The sequence below is a fragment of the Diplotaxodon limnothrissa genome, linkage group LG17 (genome assembly GCF_057381915.1).
Source record: "Diplotaxodon limnothrissa isolate DT_005_m linkage group LG17, D_limnothrissa_male_GT1.1, whole genome shotgun sequence".
Taxonomy (NCBI): domain Eukaryota; kingdom Metazoa; phylum Chordata; class Actinopteri; order Cichliformes; family Cichlidae; genus Diplotaxodon; species Diplotaxodon limnothrissa.
Genome location: NC_140612.1, coordinates 29830189 through 29844348, shown reverse-complemented (window position 1 = coordinate 29844348; position 14160 = coordinate 29830189). Strand labels below are relative to the sequence as shown.

The following is a 14160-nucleotide window of genomic DNA, read 5'->3' as shown; positions in this document are numbered from 1 at the left end:
CCTCGGCAATGATTAAATGGCAATTTGTTTAACTCACATTTTAAGCTCTCACAAGCCAGAAGGCCAACACTTGAGACGGGAACAATAATGTCAGATTGCACAGCTTTAACTCACATTATTACTGTGTTCTTCACAGCTCATGAATGTGTAATTTTATAGATCAAATGGTAGCGTTATCTCATCGAGATGCTTATTAACATTTCAAGCTGGAATCACCTTTGTAGTGATTTTTAAAAATAGATTTTTTTTATTACTGTTTAAAACAGATATTATATGTGAAAAAAAAGCTAGTCGCTCACCCATCATGTTGAAAAGGCTGTGTGGTGCAAACTGCCTCGGCATTTTCTGCACTGCCTCCTTGAAAATAGACAAGGCCTCCTGTAGAAAGAAAATAGTTAATTCAGCTAGTTCAGTTTTCAGTTCGCGTCACCATAATTGTGGCCTTTAACTAAGTAGTTAAATCACAAGCGGCACGGACAAAGTCCTAATGGAAAGTGTTACAAAAATTATTTTGGTCCTTCTCTGTTTATTCATGTTATGAAAGCTGAGATACAAAACAAGTACTTCTCAGCTCCTTCAAATATTCGCTGGGCCCTTTTCCCACAAACGGGACACACTGACCTCCTGCTGGCCCTGTTCATGGAGCAGTTTTCCCAGGTTGTACAGGCAACTGGTGACGGAGTTCTTGTGAGCGTGAGGATCCTTCAAATTCTCATCGGGAATGTCAGCACAAGTAAGGAAGGTGCGTTTGGCCTCTTCCAGGTGGCCCTGGTTCATCAAAATTATTCCTATATTCAAGTAGGCCGCTGTGAGTTCAGAGTGAAGAAAAAGCAGGTTCAATTAAAGGCATGTGAAATGATATAAAATGTCTTTTGACATAAATACATTTGTGTTCAGAAGTTTACATACACTCATCATGGAACAGAACGTCATGGTAATTTTAGGATTTTAATCATTGTTTTTAATTGTTTCTTTTTCATTTTTAATGACTTTAAAAAACACGAACTGGGTGAACAAGTCTGAATTTATTTTGGATTTTCTCTAATCACCACAAGTTCAAACCATCCACATTTAAACCATCTATTTGTAGATTTTAAGTGAATTTGAAGAGGTAGTCTTCCTTCTTCATTATTCCATCCACTTTGTGCTGTGTACTGTTACTCCCATTACCACTGGCAGTAAACAGCCCCGGAGCATGATGCTACCACCACCATGCTTAACAGCTGGTACAGTGTTCTTAGTTTGAAAGCCTCACCTTTACTCACCCAAACATTTCTGTTATCATTGTGGACATATAGGTCAATCTGTATCTCATGTGGCCAAAAGGCAGGGGAGTCGAACTCCAGGCCTCGAGGGCCGGTGTCCTGCAGGTTTTAGAAAATCACCCTGGGTCAAGAGAATCAAATGATTACTGTTACCATGCCTCTGGAGAACTTCAAGACATGTTGAGGAGGTCATTTAGCCATTTAAATCAGCTGTGTTGGATCAAGGACAGATCTAAAACCTGCAGGACACCGGCCCTCGAGGCCTGGAGTTTGAAACCCCTGCCATAAGGCATTTCACTTGTCCATGTGAGCTACAAACTTCAGCCAAACTTAAAGGTGTTGAATTTGAAGCAGGGGATCTTGGAATTAGTAGTGGTATAGTAATATAGACATTTTTCAGATTGTGTAAATCTCCAATTCCTTCTTAGAGCTTCACTCCAGTTCCTTGGACTTTCCCATTGTTCTGAGTTTTGGTCAATCCAATGAGCGCTGTTAAACCACTTCTTTTGTTTATGTTTGCAAACAGAAGCAGCAAGTTGTAGTCAATCATGATCACAAGCAAGAAGTTAATATGGCTTTAACTCGTCACGTTAAAAGGCATTGTAGAACCTTTAACACCTCTTATTAAAAGATGGAAATGAGAATGCGCATATATTTGAGCATGTATGTATAGTTTTGATCTTAACGAAAATCCAAAATAAATTCACACTTGTGCAGCCTAAATTCCTGTTTTTTGAGGTCAAATATATATGCTGTACAATTATTCCACCCTGGAAAAAGAACAGTTCAAATAAATAATTATCAACTGTAAATAAAAGAGCAATAAACATAAAAAAAGCTTTAAACAAAGAAAAAAACTTGACGATCTACACAGAAGAACATGATAATACAGCCTAAAGGAGGCAGAACTTGAGGTCGGAGCAGAGAAAAGTAGGACACATAAATAAATACATGCCAAAAAAGAGATAAAGCTAACAATAAAGCTACTCTACTTGGTAGAGTAAAAGCTGGACCCTCATCTAATGTGAACACTCAAGCGCAGGACTGAATTGCATTACTTCACTGGCCCTTTACATGTCCATGCAAAAAAGAATAACCACATCAGCAATAAAATTAAAGTGTAATTAACCCCAAAGTCTAATTGATGACAGCTCTTCCCCTCAGGCTGACCGCCTCATAGATCATTTACAAAAATGAGACTCTCCGAGATTTACTTACATGCCAGCGTAGGCCGACTCCCAATGGCAAGTTTGTAATAACGCAGCGCTTCAGAAAAGCGTTCATTCTCCTGCAGAAGCAAACCCCTGGTCCAAGAAAAACGCAAAGATGTGACAAGCTGCAGTACAGTTTCTTTTAACTCTGCATGCAAAGTAAGCTTTAACCTCTCATCAAAGTAATGAGTGGTGAAAGTGGCAGGTTTTTCTTCCCGTATCCCATATACTTATATATAATCCCAATATAGCCAACCATCCATCAAGCTCAGGTAGCACCTCTGTTTTAAAGAATGCAAAACACCTTTCAGTTTTCCCTTCTCTCTTTGTTTCTTTGCCAGTTTCTTGGCACCCGTAACTTGAGAGGGAACGGAGAAGTGGGAAGGAAAACAGTGTCTGCATGAGAGTTACAGACACGGGTCTGCTATGAGGTTTTGGCATCTGTGACACCTTGTGTTGCAGGATTCTAAGTGTCTTTGTGTTCCCCCAAACCCTGCAAACCATGACTAATCAAATCAGCAGCAGACGGTACAAAGAGCCACAAGGGACACACAACTCTCTTGCATCAAGCCATACTCTGTATTTCATTTGCTTCTTCTCCTGTGTTAGATCTATTCTTGTGTGCCCTCTGTAAGTTTTTCCTGCTAGTCACTCTGTGTCTATATGCGCTCTCCTCTCTCCCCTTTCTCTTCCTTTTCCACAGTGATCTAAAGTGATGGATGGTAGGAATCAGAACTTGTTTGTGTCAAGACTATGCAAACACGAGGAGGTGGAACGGGCATCTTTATCACTCACAGGTTATACAGCATGTCAGCCATGTTCCCTCGGTAGTGCAGAGCATTTCTGTATGCCTTCTCTGCCTCCGCCATCTTGCCCTGGTTCTTCAGTACGTTCCCCAAATTTCCCCAGGCTAGAGGAAATGTGCCAGTCAAGAGTTATACAGCAGAAGAAAAAAAAAAGATGCAGTTGGTGGTCATGTAAAAGCAGTTATTCACACTAATTTGTCAAAGTAAACTAGTATCACTTGATAAAAACAATTAATTGTACTTCTCATGCTTACTTGTTTATTTAGAGTGCTCTCTTTTTTTTATTTAAGTATTCTTAGGCAAGTGTGTAACAATCCTCTAAGCAGTTTTCTGTTATTTTCTTGCACATATTTCTACTTGCCTCTTTCAAGATCAGGTTCCCACAGTGGGTTTCAGATCTCAGCCCAGTTAAAAACATGCATATTAAGTAGAACTGGGTATTGTTTGAGTTTTTAAAAATTTGCTGTACATGCCATTTTTTTCCATCTTTAACAAAACAAGTGAAATGTCTCAAATGTACTAAAAACGTACAGAAACAAATATTAACACAGCACAAAATCCAAGCGGCAAAAATGCATTTGCCAAACAGAGTTTTTACGTTCTTTGTTCACTTTCATCTTGAGTAGCTATCAGTATTCATTGATGCTGTGAAACTGCTTCGTCATCTTTGAATGTTACCTGTAAAATAACAGGAATGGGTGCGTAATGTTCCCCTAATAAAAAAAAACAGCTTCATAGCTATAGTAACGGTTGCTGTGGCCAAAAGATTGATAAGCTAGCTTTGAGTTTGTAAAATTAACTAGAGCTTGAATGATTTTTCGGCAGGCAGATATTACTATCCAATTTTGCTGACATATCTGTACTGGCATATCTTAATAATAATAAATAACTACACATGAAGATTCTGTTTACGTTCTACCTGCTGGAAAGAAAACATCGCTATCAGTCCTAAAAATTCCTGTATCAATTGAGCTCTAAAATTCAGTCATTCAAATTTGCTCCTTGCTTTAGGCTGAAGGCAGGAGGATTCCTACTTACATCTAAAGATAGCCAGTGGCCTTCTTACCTTTAGCGGGATTCACATTAATCCCAGACTTGTAGAGGTTTTCCTCATTGCTCCAGTCTTTGTTTCTTTGAACAGTTCTGAGTCCATTCAGCAGTACTAGACCCATACAGAGACACAACAGCACAGCCTTGCAGCCTCTAGTCCTCAGTCTAACAAACGAGGCTCTTGCACAAGCAGCAACAAGCAGACAAAAGCCTATACTGGGAATGTATAGTACTCTCTCTGCAATTACAAAACCCACATAAAAGAATAGGTTAGTGGCTGGGATGAAAGGCAATGAAAGGATGCCCAGTGAAAATAGTACTAGGCTTTCTGTAGGGGGCAGGGGTGTCCGTGGAGGGCAGTGGTGCAGTCCAGCTGAGCCATTTAGGGCGGTTTTTGGAGAGCCATGCTCTGTGTTATGGTTTGCATCAGGAGCGTGGTAACCATTACCATTAGTGATGGATTTCCCATTAGTGACATGGGCCTTCCCATTGGTCTCCTTGACTTTGGAGGTGGGACCACGAAGGCCAAACAAAACCAGAATGCTCATTCCAACATAAAAGGCAACGGTGTGAAGGTTCCTACAGTCAGCCAAGGACCTGACCAAGGGCACGGCATCCATGGACCAATCGAAACTGAGCTTGTCAGGGCAGAGGAGGAGCCAGGCGTTGGCAGCAGGCAGGTGGAGAAACGTTAGCATTCGAGTGAGGAAATGAGGCGAGTCGGCTGCAGGGTTGTCGGAATTGGAGAAGTTTGGAGGTTTATTGCCCATCCAGTAGAGGCGAGCTGACAGCAAGAGTGCTCCCCAGGAAGCTAGCATGCCAAGACTCAGCAAAACATTGATGTTCTTTTTCTGAAAAGTAGGGGGAAAAAATGTTAAAGGGAAACACCTAAATCAACATTTAGGTCAAAGCCAAAGGTTTTTGTCTGTGTTCAAGAACACCTGATACACTTCCTGCTAGACAGCTACCTAAACGTATATCAGACCTTTTAAAATCAGCGCTCAAGCAAAACATAGTCCTGTTTGTGTTTTTTTAGTCTATATGAACAAGATCCTTTTCTGTGTTATAATAAGTAATAACGTTTCATTATAATTTATAGATATGCACTTGCTTAAATATTATTTAATTTATTATCTTTTCATTCCTACAATACAGAGAAAAAGAAAGTATGTAAAGCAGTCCCTGGGATGTTTTTGCCTGGGGTTTAAACCACACTCGTGAACAATTATACTGCAACACTGGCAGACTTCTTAAAGTTAAAATGCACAAAAAGCCAGAAACAACACTATGCAAACTGGTGAAAGACACATTAGGATCTGGAAAGCAGGGCATTCTCGTTGGGGTCAGTTTCAGTGCGAAGCAACAGGATTGTTTATATGATGAAATATTTGCTTCAGATTGAATGTGTCTTACTCAAAGTGGTGAAATATTTTTTGTTTGAAATTCACAACTGGTTTGCCAATACATTTTTGATGTTCAGAAAGTTATATTAAAGATAACAAGAGAAAATCAAATCAAATCAAATCAAATCACTTTTATTGTCACATCACATGTGCAGGCACACTGGCACAGCACATGCGAGTGAAATTCTTGTGTGCGAGCCCCACAAGCAACAGAGATGTGCAAACACAACAACACAAACGAGCAAAATACAAGAATGGCCAACCTGAAACTAATAAATATATGTACAATATATAATAGTGTATGCATTTCTGGATGTGTATACTAAATATTTCCTACGTGTGTGTGTGTGTGTGTGTGTGTGTGTGTGTATACACATTTTTACAAATTAAATAGTAAAAAAAAAAAATAATAATAATAATAATAATAATAATAATAAAATATATAAAATATACAGAGTTGAATATGTGCAAAACAAGTGGCATTTATATACAGTGTGGAGTGCATAATGTTGAAGTTCCAGTAGTGAAGCTGAGGTGTCTATGACGTGTTCAGCAGTCTGATGGCCTGATGGAAAAAGCTGTCTCTCAGTCTGCTGGTACGGGACCGGATGCTGCAGAACCTCCTTCCTGATGGAAGCAGTCTGAACAGTTTATGGCTGGGGTGACTGGAGTCCTTGATGATCCTCCCCGCTTTCCTCAGGCAGCGCTTCCTGTAGATGTCTTGGAGGGAGGGAAGCTCACCTCCAATTATCCGTTCAGAGCACCGCACTACTCGCTGGAGAGCTTTGCAGTTGTAGGCGGTGCTGTTGCCATACCAGGTGGTGATGCATCCAGTGAGGATGCTCTCAATGGCACAGTGATAGAAGGTCCTGAGGATGCGGGGGCTCATGCCGAATCTTTTCAGTCTCCTGAGAAAGAAGAGGCGCTGCTGCGCCTTCTTCACTGTTTTGTTTGTGTGTACTGACCATGTAAGATCCTCAGCCAGATGTACACCAAGGAACCGGAAGCTGCTCACTCTCTCCACAGCAGCGCCGTTGATGGTGATGGGGGTGTGTACTTCTCTGCACCTCCGGAAGTCCACTATCAACTCCTTTGTCTTTGCGACGTTGAGGGTGAGATGGTTGTCTTGACACCAGTGGGTCAGGGCGCTGACCTCCTCCCTGTAAGCCGTCTCATCACCGTTGGTGATAAGACCCACCACTGTAGTGTCGTCCGCAAACTTCACAATGATGTTGGAGCTGTTAGTGGCTGTGCAGTCGTAGGTGTAGAGTGAGTACAGGAGAGGGCTCAGTACACACCCCTGTGGAGCACCAGTGTTCAGTGTGATGGGGGATGAGGTGATGCTGCCCAGTCTGACCACCTGGCGTCTGTCAGACAGGAAGCTAAGGATCCAGCTGCAGAGGGAGCTGCTCAGTCCTAGATCCTGCAGTTTCCTGTCCAGCTTCGAGGGAACGATGGTATTGAATGCTGAGCTGTAATCTACAAACAGCATCCTCACATACGTGTCTCTCTTCTCCAGGTGTGACAGGGCAGTGTGTAGTGTCAGGGCTATGGCATCATCAGTGGACCTGTTGTGGCGGTATGCAAACTGTAGAGGGTCCAGTGAGTCGGGTAGTGCAGAGCAGATGAAGTCCCTGACCAGCTTCTCGAAGCATTTGCTTACGATGGGGGTCAGGGCTACAGGTCGCCAGTCGTTCAATGAGGAGATGGTGGAGGATTTGGGTACAGGGACGATGGTGGCCATTTTGAAGCAGGCTGGGACTACAGACAGAGAAAGGGAAAGGTTGAAGATGTGCGTGAACACTCCAGCCAGCTGAGCCGCGCATGACCTGAGGACGCGGCCGGGAATCCCGTCCGGAAAATGTCAAAGTCCAAAATCAAAGAATAGAAAAAAAATCAACAAACTTCAAAAAATGTCAGTTTATTAGTATTCCACACACACCCCTCAGTTCTGATCTCATTGTAGGCAACTCCAAAGTAAATTTGAAACAGTGGAGGTTTTCTTCCCAACTCTTTCGGCCTGTTGCAGAAAGTGTGACTGGTAATCGGCTTAGGACTCATTGTTCTGATCTATGCCGTTTACATCTCATAAGAGCATTACTTCTATAACATAATCACTATTATTTTTTTTCTGTCACGCAACAACTTTGACCAAACTGTTTAGGAACCCATAAAATTTGAACTAAATAGAGTTTGTGTAACCTTTCTAATTTTGCACAGAGCTCTGTTGCTTATTGATAAAGCACATGCTTGAAAGGAAGTAGAAAGAGGATTTTTAAAATAAAATAAAAATCCTTTCACTGCAATTTGGTGTAATGTTTTTAAGACATGACAAGGTTGTCAGATCACACCCAGCAACCCCCCCCCATTCCACAGAAAGATAAACTAAACAATCCAAACTGCAGTTCTTATAGCCGCTTGAGGCTCCAAATGGGAGTTAATCCACTTTAACTGCAGCTTTGGTCTCTATGGAAGCTCGCTCCTTCTAATAGGAAAAAAATATATTGAAATAAATAAATAAAAAGAAACCTTTTAAACATTTGTAGGCAAGTTGAAATTCTACATTAAAATTAATATTATAATTTATCTCAAAATTCAACTCAAAATCTTTCTGCTAAGCCTCACCTCACCCATTCAGGTCACTCAGCTGAATCTCTGATAGTCAGTGCCTTTCGGAGCAGTTTTAATGGAGTTAATCAAATAATCAAATAATATTTCCTGTTTGAGGTACAGCCCATTTAAGAAGTTTGAGCCCTTGTTTTAATGATTCATATTCTAGTATTTTTCTTAGTCTCTTAGAGCTGCTTAGCAGTTATCTGTATCCTTCCAATGCAAACCAACTTCCAATGCCAACAATGAGGCTTCAGCATGCAGTATACACAAATGGCTGACGTTACAGAGGCAATGTCCATCTATAATTTACAGTCTATGAGCTCCTTGATTGGTTAACATTTGGTCACAGATTGGTTAAATTACATTTGTTAGGTGAAATCTGAGGGAGCTGTAAGACCAGTGATGCTTTTGAGACCATTTTAATTTGGTTTTCTATCTGTCAGATGTGACGCCAGACTTCCTCAATACCACAATTTGACATGATGCGTTCTGAAATCAATTACTGCTCAAATCTGATTTAGTGATATGTTTTTGACAAGATTAAGCAAATCTGACTTCATTTCTTATACACCGATTACTCTTCAAAGTCATATAGTCAAAGACTTACTGACACAGACAGTGTGGCGCCACACCAACTAAAAAGTGTTTGTTAGTTATATTACTGTGTGATGAACATGGCATAACACTATGAGTGATGATCACAGAGATGCTGCTAACTTCCTATTTTCTGGGGCCATTTATTATCCAAGCACTGCTGTAATATGAACTTTATTTGAACCTACAGTATCCTGAGGGAATTGAGCTCTCTGTGTGTATACAAGTGCATGCTCACAGTTTTTATAATGTGTACTATCAATGCCCAGGACAGGAGGAGCACACATACTTTTGGTCTAGTATATTATCATCCGTAAAGCTTTAATAGATCTGAAAATTACTACAAGAGCTCATACAACTCATATTGTTGAAAAGGATAGCACAGCTTTGGCTTTTATCTCCAAGTAAGTTTATTCACTATAGTAATCGTTTATACTCCGCTGTATAATCTATGCAATATGAATTGCCATTTCTTACAGCTTCACAACGCACAAAGAGCAAATCAGTCGTGTCATTAATGAACTCTGATGAAATGAGCATGCTCGAGTAAGCTCACGCGTGCTCATGTTATCCATAACACGCCCATGCTAGGATTAGAATAAGAGGCTTAGCATCTACCCTGACCTGCTGGCTCCACTTAAACTGTTGATTTCTCCAGATCTGAAAAGGAAAAGCATGGTCTCTTTGGAGAAGTTAGATGAGGCAAGAAGCCTAGTTACACTAGATCAGTTGTCAACTGTAGGATGAAAAAGGACCAGTTTAAGGACTTCAGCATTTAGAGCATTCTGAGAGGCAGGGGGCAAATGAGCGGGGAAAAATTGGATATTGATTCAGATGCCAAAAGGTGGTGCGCAAAGGATAAAATAGAGTGCCTTTTACACAAGAAAAGGTGGGATGTGCTTATTGATGGATGAGACCACACTGAATGTAAAGAAAGGCAACTGACAGAGGAACCTACTTCTGCTCAGTATTGGAAGATTAGCCAATTCCTGTAAGAGAGTCATTTGTGGTATAGCTGAATGAGTTTCATTCTGCTACTCGATGGCTTGTCTATTTCTAAACTGTTCCTTAATTGATTTCGCAATCAGCTGCACACACAGACACACACAAACACACATCTCAAACTGCAGAACGGTGGGGTGCACTGCTAGTTCTACTTTCCAGTGATGCACCACTGCGCCTTCACAAATTCAGAGAGCAAATAACTCTTAACACCACCTTTCGTTAGTGCATTTTAGAGGAAACTGTTTTCTGCATCAGGAAAGTCAGTTTAACCTCAGCAGAATATTATGTGGTAGCTGAAAACAGATCTCCACTAACCCAACTTTACCCTCTTCACACAAAACAATCAGTCCTTTAACAGATCCAACTTCTAACTGCTATAAAAGTCTTTTTATCTTGTCCACTTAGCAAAGAACTCATCCAAATATTATAGAGTAAATTGCTATTTTGAGGTCATAGGAGCATGTGTCAGGGCATCTTTGATATTTGACATTTATCCAATTTTGTTACCATTCCCAAGGTGCTTTTTAACTATGGGCAAGGTGCTCCAGGCATGAAAAGCTAAGGTATAGCACCTTTTCAGACACGTGACACAAACTATTACTTGCTTCATCGGTGTGGTTATTTCACAGAATTCTGTGGCCCACACAAAAGGCGTTTTCCACTTGCAGTGCCATGCACTGTCAACATCAACTGCACTGAAGTACGAGTAAATTGAATGCTTGTTTTGTGTTCCGACTGCATTTCATTGTTAGTTTTCCACTCCCTCGTTTCTACTCTTTTTAAGCGGGCGCACTGTCAAGAGGTTGTCATCTTGCTTTCCAGTTCACATACGTGGAACGTGTGCTTATGTGCCTATTGTGTAGTACATTTTGAGTTTAGGCTTCCAGGCATCCACAGACACGGAAACCACAGCTTAAACCGCATTCTCTCATCTGATGTTAAGCCTTGCAAAATATTTTGGATTAAACCAGGAAGCTAATCTCTACATTATTATATACTCTAAAACCGAATTGTGGGATTGTGAGCCTGCATTGCATTTAAGCTACTTTTACCTCTCTGTTGTGTAAAGTACAGCATAGCAGACAAATTTACACACTGGACACTCAAATACAGCAGTGGCCAGTATGCATGGCCGGTATACTGTTTACAGTAAACAGGGTCATTCTGCATCACACAGCATCAGAGACAGATGGTAGTAAATGGTCACCCTGTGTATTATCTTGGCCTTTAAACTGCTTTCTTGAAAGAGTGTCAGCATTGTTTAAGGCAATACAGGTACTCTTGATGCATTTGAAAGTAAACACAGAAAGTAGTCCACTGGATTATGAGCAATGCACAGGGATCCTTACGAAGCAGGGAATCGAAACGTAGCAGCAGAGTGATTGATGTGAGCATACTGAGAATTTGCCTTCAAATTCATAATCCTGAATGTCCAGGCTAAGTGTAAAGATTTAGTTTTTTTAAACCACAAGTTCTTTTGTCTTGAAATAAGACTGCATTGCAAGTCATCTATATCGCTGCTTTTCATTGTTATCTGTGGATGCAAGACTCAACGGATCCCGGACTTACCACTGGTCTGTTTTTAAAGTTTTGAAGGGGCTTTGTGATTTTAAAATTTTACCGTTATCAGTCGGAGTGAAATTCCTGGGAACTGGTTCTTACTCTTACTAGCTTTAACAAGATCTGCGTGTATCCACGGAGAATGGCTGGCATAATCCCCAGCCAGCTGTCAAATGTAGCATCACGCTCGTGTCAAACATCCGAACCTAATACTCTCCCACATATCTCCTCCACTTTGGATCCTCATTTGGAAATTCAGCATCAATTTCTGAAGCTTTCGCTCAAATACTTTTTGTTCTCTTTTGCTTTATTATCCACGTTCTCCCTTGACTTAATATTCTCTCCATCGGCCTCTTTCTGCACATAAAACATAGCTCCTAAGCCTTCATCCTTAAACTGCCACTCATTATTAACTCTGCTTTTATAAATCCCAGAAGTGTGTGGTGTGCCTGTTGACACTGTAGCGTGCAGAGTGTTTAAAACATGTTTCAAGACAAGGCACCCTACAGTTGACTTCATATTTGTGCTGTTTAAAGCCGCCTTGGACTGACGTAAGACAGCAGGGAAACAATCTTCCTGACTTTTCTTGTTTAAGGCATGTCCCATTTAAACAAACAAACTCCTCATAATGCTTTGGAACGTGGTGGGCAGCTCATGCAGAGCATTTTTTTAATCAAAATCTTATATTCTTATCCTTTGTGATTAGAAACCTTGAGTTGAAGTTGTGCCTTTGGGGTGATTCGTTCTCAATGACATGTGCATGGAAAGGCCTACAAAGTGTTGGACGCCCTGCATTTTTATAACAAACATCCAGCAGCCTGTCTTATTTGAGGCATTAACAGTGACATAGTACACTGTGATGAAAGGTACAATGAGGCACGTATTCGGTGCTTTTTCCAGCACTCCAACGTATTCTGTATTGTGCTGACTTGGCGCAGCTCATCCAAGTCATCAGACGGCAGCGTGGCTGGCACTGAGAACGGCTGACTTTGATAGAGTGACCCAATTATCTCAATGTTCTCCTCATGAAAGCTTTGCTGCTGCTGGCACAGAGACCTGTAATGAGATAGGTCACAGGGTGAAGCTTTGCACGCCGTCCAGAACAATAGCTGATCAAAGAAGAGGCGCTGTCCATGTTGGGCTGACTTTTAAAGAGCTTCCTGGGTGTGTAATGTCAGGTCATCAGTATCAGAAAGAGACAGTAAAAGTCAGGGCTGGGTGATGCTGCTGAAGAGCTGTCATGTATCTGATTTAGACTTTAATCATTAAAGCTGATTATTATTGGAGCTGTGTATAAGGAGCTAAAATGCACGTTCCAAATATGAAAATTATAATGAGCCTCTTGAAAGATATGCTTATGCGAAGACGATCAGATTTAATTGCCCCCGTGAAAATGATGTAAGCCTCTAATTACTCAAGCTTTTATCTGAATGAAAGCCAGATGCAGTCTTTCATTTACACTTAGCCACATACAGTAAATATGCATCTGCATTAAGCTAACAAAAAAAAGCAAATCCATCGGACTTGATTTTTTCATGAAACATGCAAATAGGTATTGGCTCTACTCCTGAAGCTGTTTAGTCACTGAGAAAATGTCCAGAAGAACATTTTGTCCACTGTAGTAGCAATATTTAACAACTAGCAGTAGCCGTTAGCTAGTTAAAGGTACATAAAAGAGAACCCAGCAGATACTGAAATGGTGTTGTGCCCCTCATTTTCAGATGTCAGATCAGATGGATGGCAAAACCCCTAGAAATTAGAAAATACTGTCGCTTTCATATTTTTGTTATGAAAAAAGAAAATGCATCTCTTTAAGGCAATACCCTTTTTTAATTAAAATTTATGGGAGAACTGCAATAAGACACTACACTGGATATTCATTCAATATACCTATGACATAAGAAGAGTCACAAGAGCTTGATGCATTCATTTTCTTACCTATAAACAAAATTTAAAAAGCGGTCCAAGCATGTTATTTGCCCTATGTCTGATTTTCCCCACTGAGCAAAACATTTGTTTAACCTTTAGCTTCACCACATGTTTCTTAAAATTAATGTTTGGGTGTTTTTTAGTTGGACCACTTTACAAAGTAAGCAAGATTCGGGGGCTAAGTATATAAAAATAAGCTTGCCTTGCCAGCATCCACAGGAATGCAAGCTAAATAGAGAGCATGCAGCAGATCTTGCAACAGGGGCCATCATTTCATAGCCGAATGCTTCTGCTACAGGATAATTGGCACAACATTCATCAAGCCGTCAGCTGGTTAAACTAACCTTAATCTGTGTGTCTGGGGCATTCATTGAGACAAATGAGGAGGAGAAGTCCACACCAATTCAACTTCGACTTTGTAAGCCTGCCATCAAATCCCTCCCATTGTCCATCTACCTCCACTAAAACATTTGCCGTCATCTTTGATTACACTGCAGATGTGGACGTTGATGTTGCACGTGCAAGTTCAACGTGTCAAGTATGGAGGATTAAAGTAAATAAATTCCTAACATCTAATCTATTTTTCTTGAAGGAACTACTTTTAATTTCATACCTTGGATTTAAAGATTTTCATGCAATACTTTATCTGAAAGGTACAATCACTGATATTCGTGTTTTTCATGCAAGTAAATGCTTGAAACCCCAGGCCTTCCATGCTGTTGCT

The 14160-nt window shown here is 40.6% G+C and overlaps 1 protein-coding gene across 1 annotated transcript in view; it reads right to left on the bottom strand.

The window, feature by feature from the left end:
- LOC146615216 (protein O-mannosyl-transferase TMTC2-like) overlaps positions 1–14160 on the bottom strand; it is a 68668-nt gene that overhangs the window by 16639 nt on the left and 37869 nt on the right. Inside the window, exons 3-7 of the mRNA XM_085376824.1 lie at positions 4349–5183; positions 3272–3386; positions 2484–2569; positions 622–806; positions 300–378 (exon numbers count right to left, since the gene is read on the bottom strand). Coding sequence (XP_085232950.1) covers positions 300–378; positions 622–806; positions 2484–2569; positions 3272–3386; positions 4349–5183 — 1300 coding nt within the window. The remainder of the gene's footprint in view (positions 1–299; positions 379–621; positions 807–2483; positions 2570–3271; positions 3387–4348; positions 5184–14160) is intronic.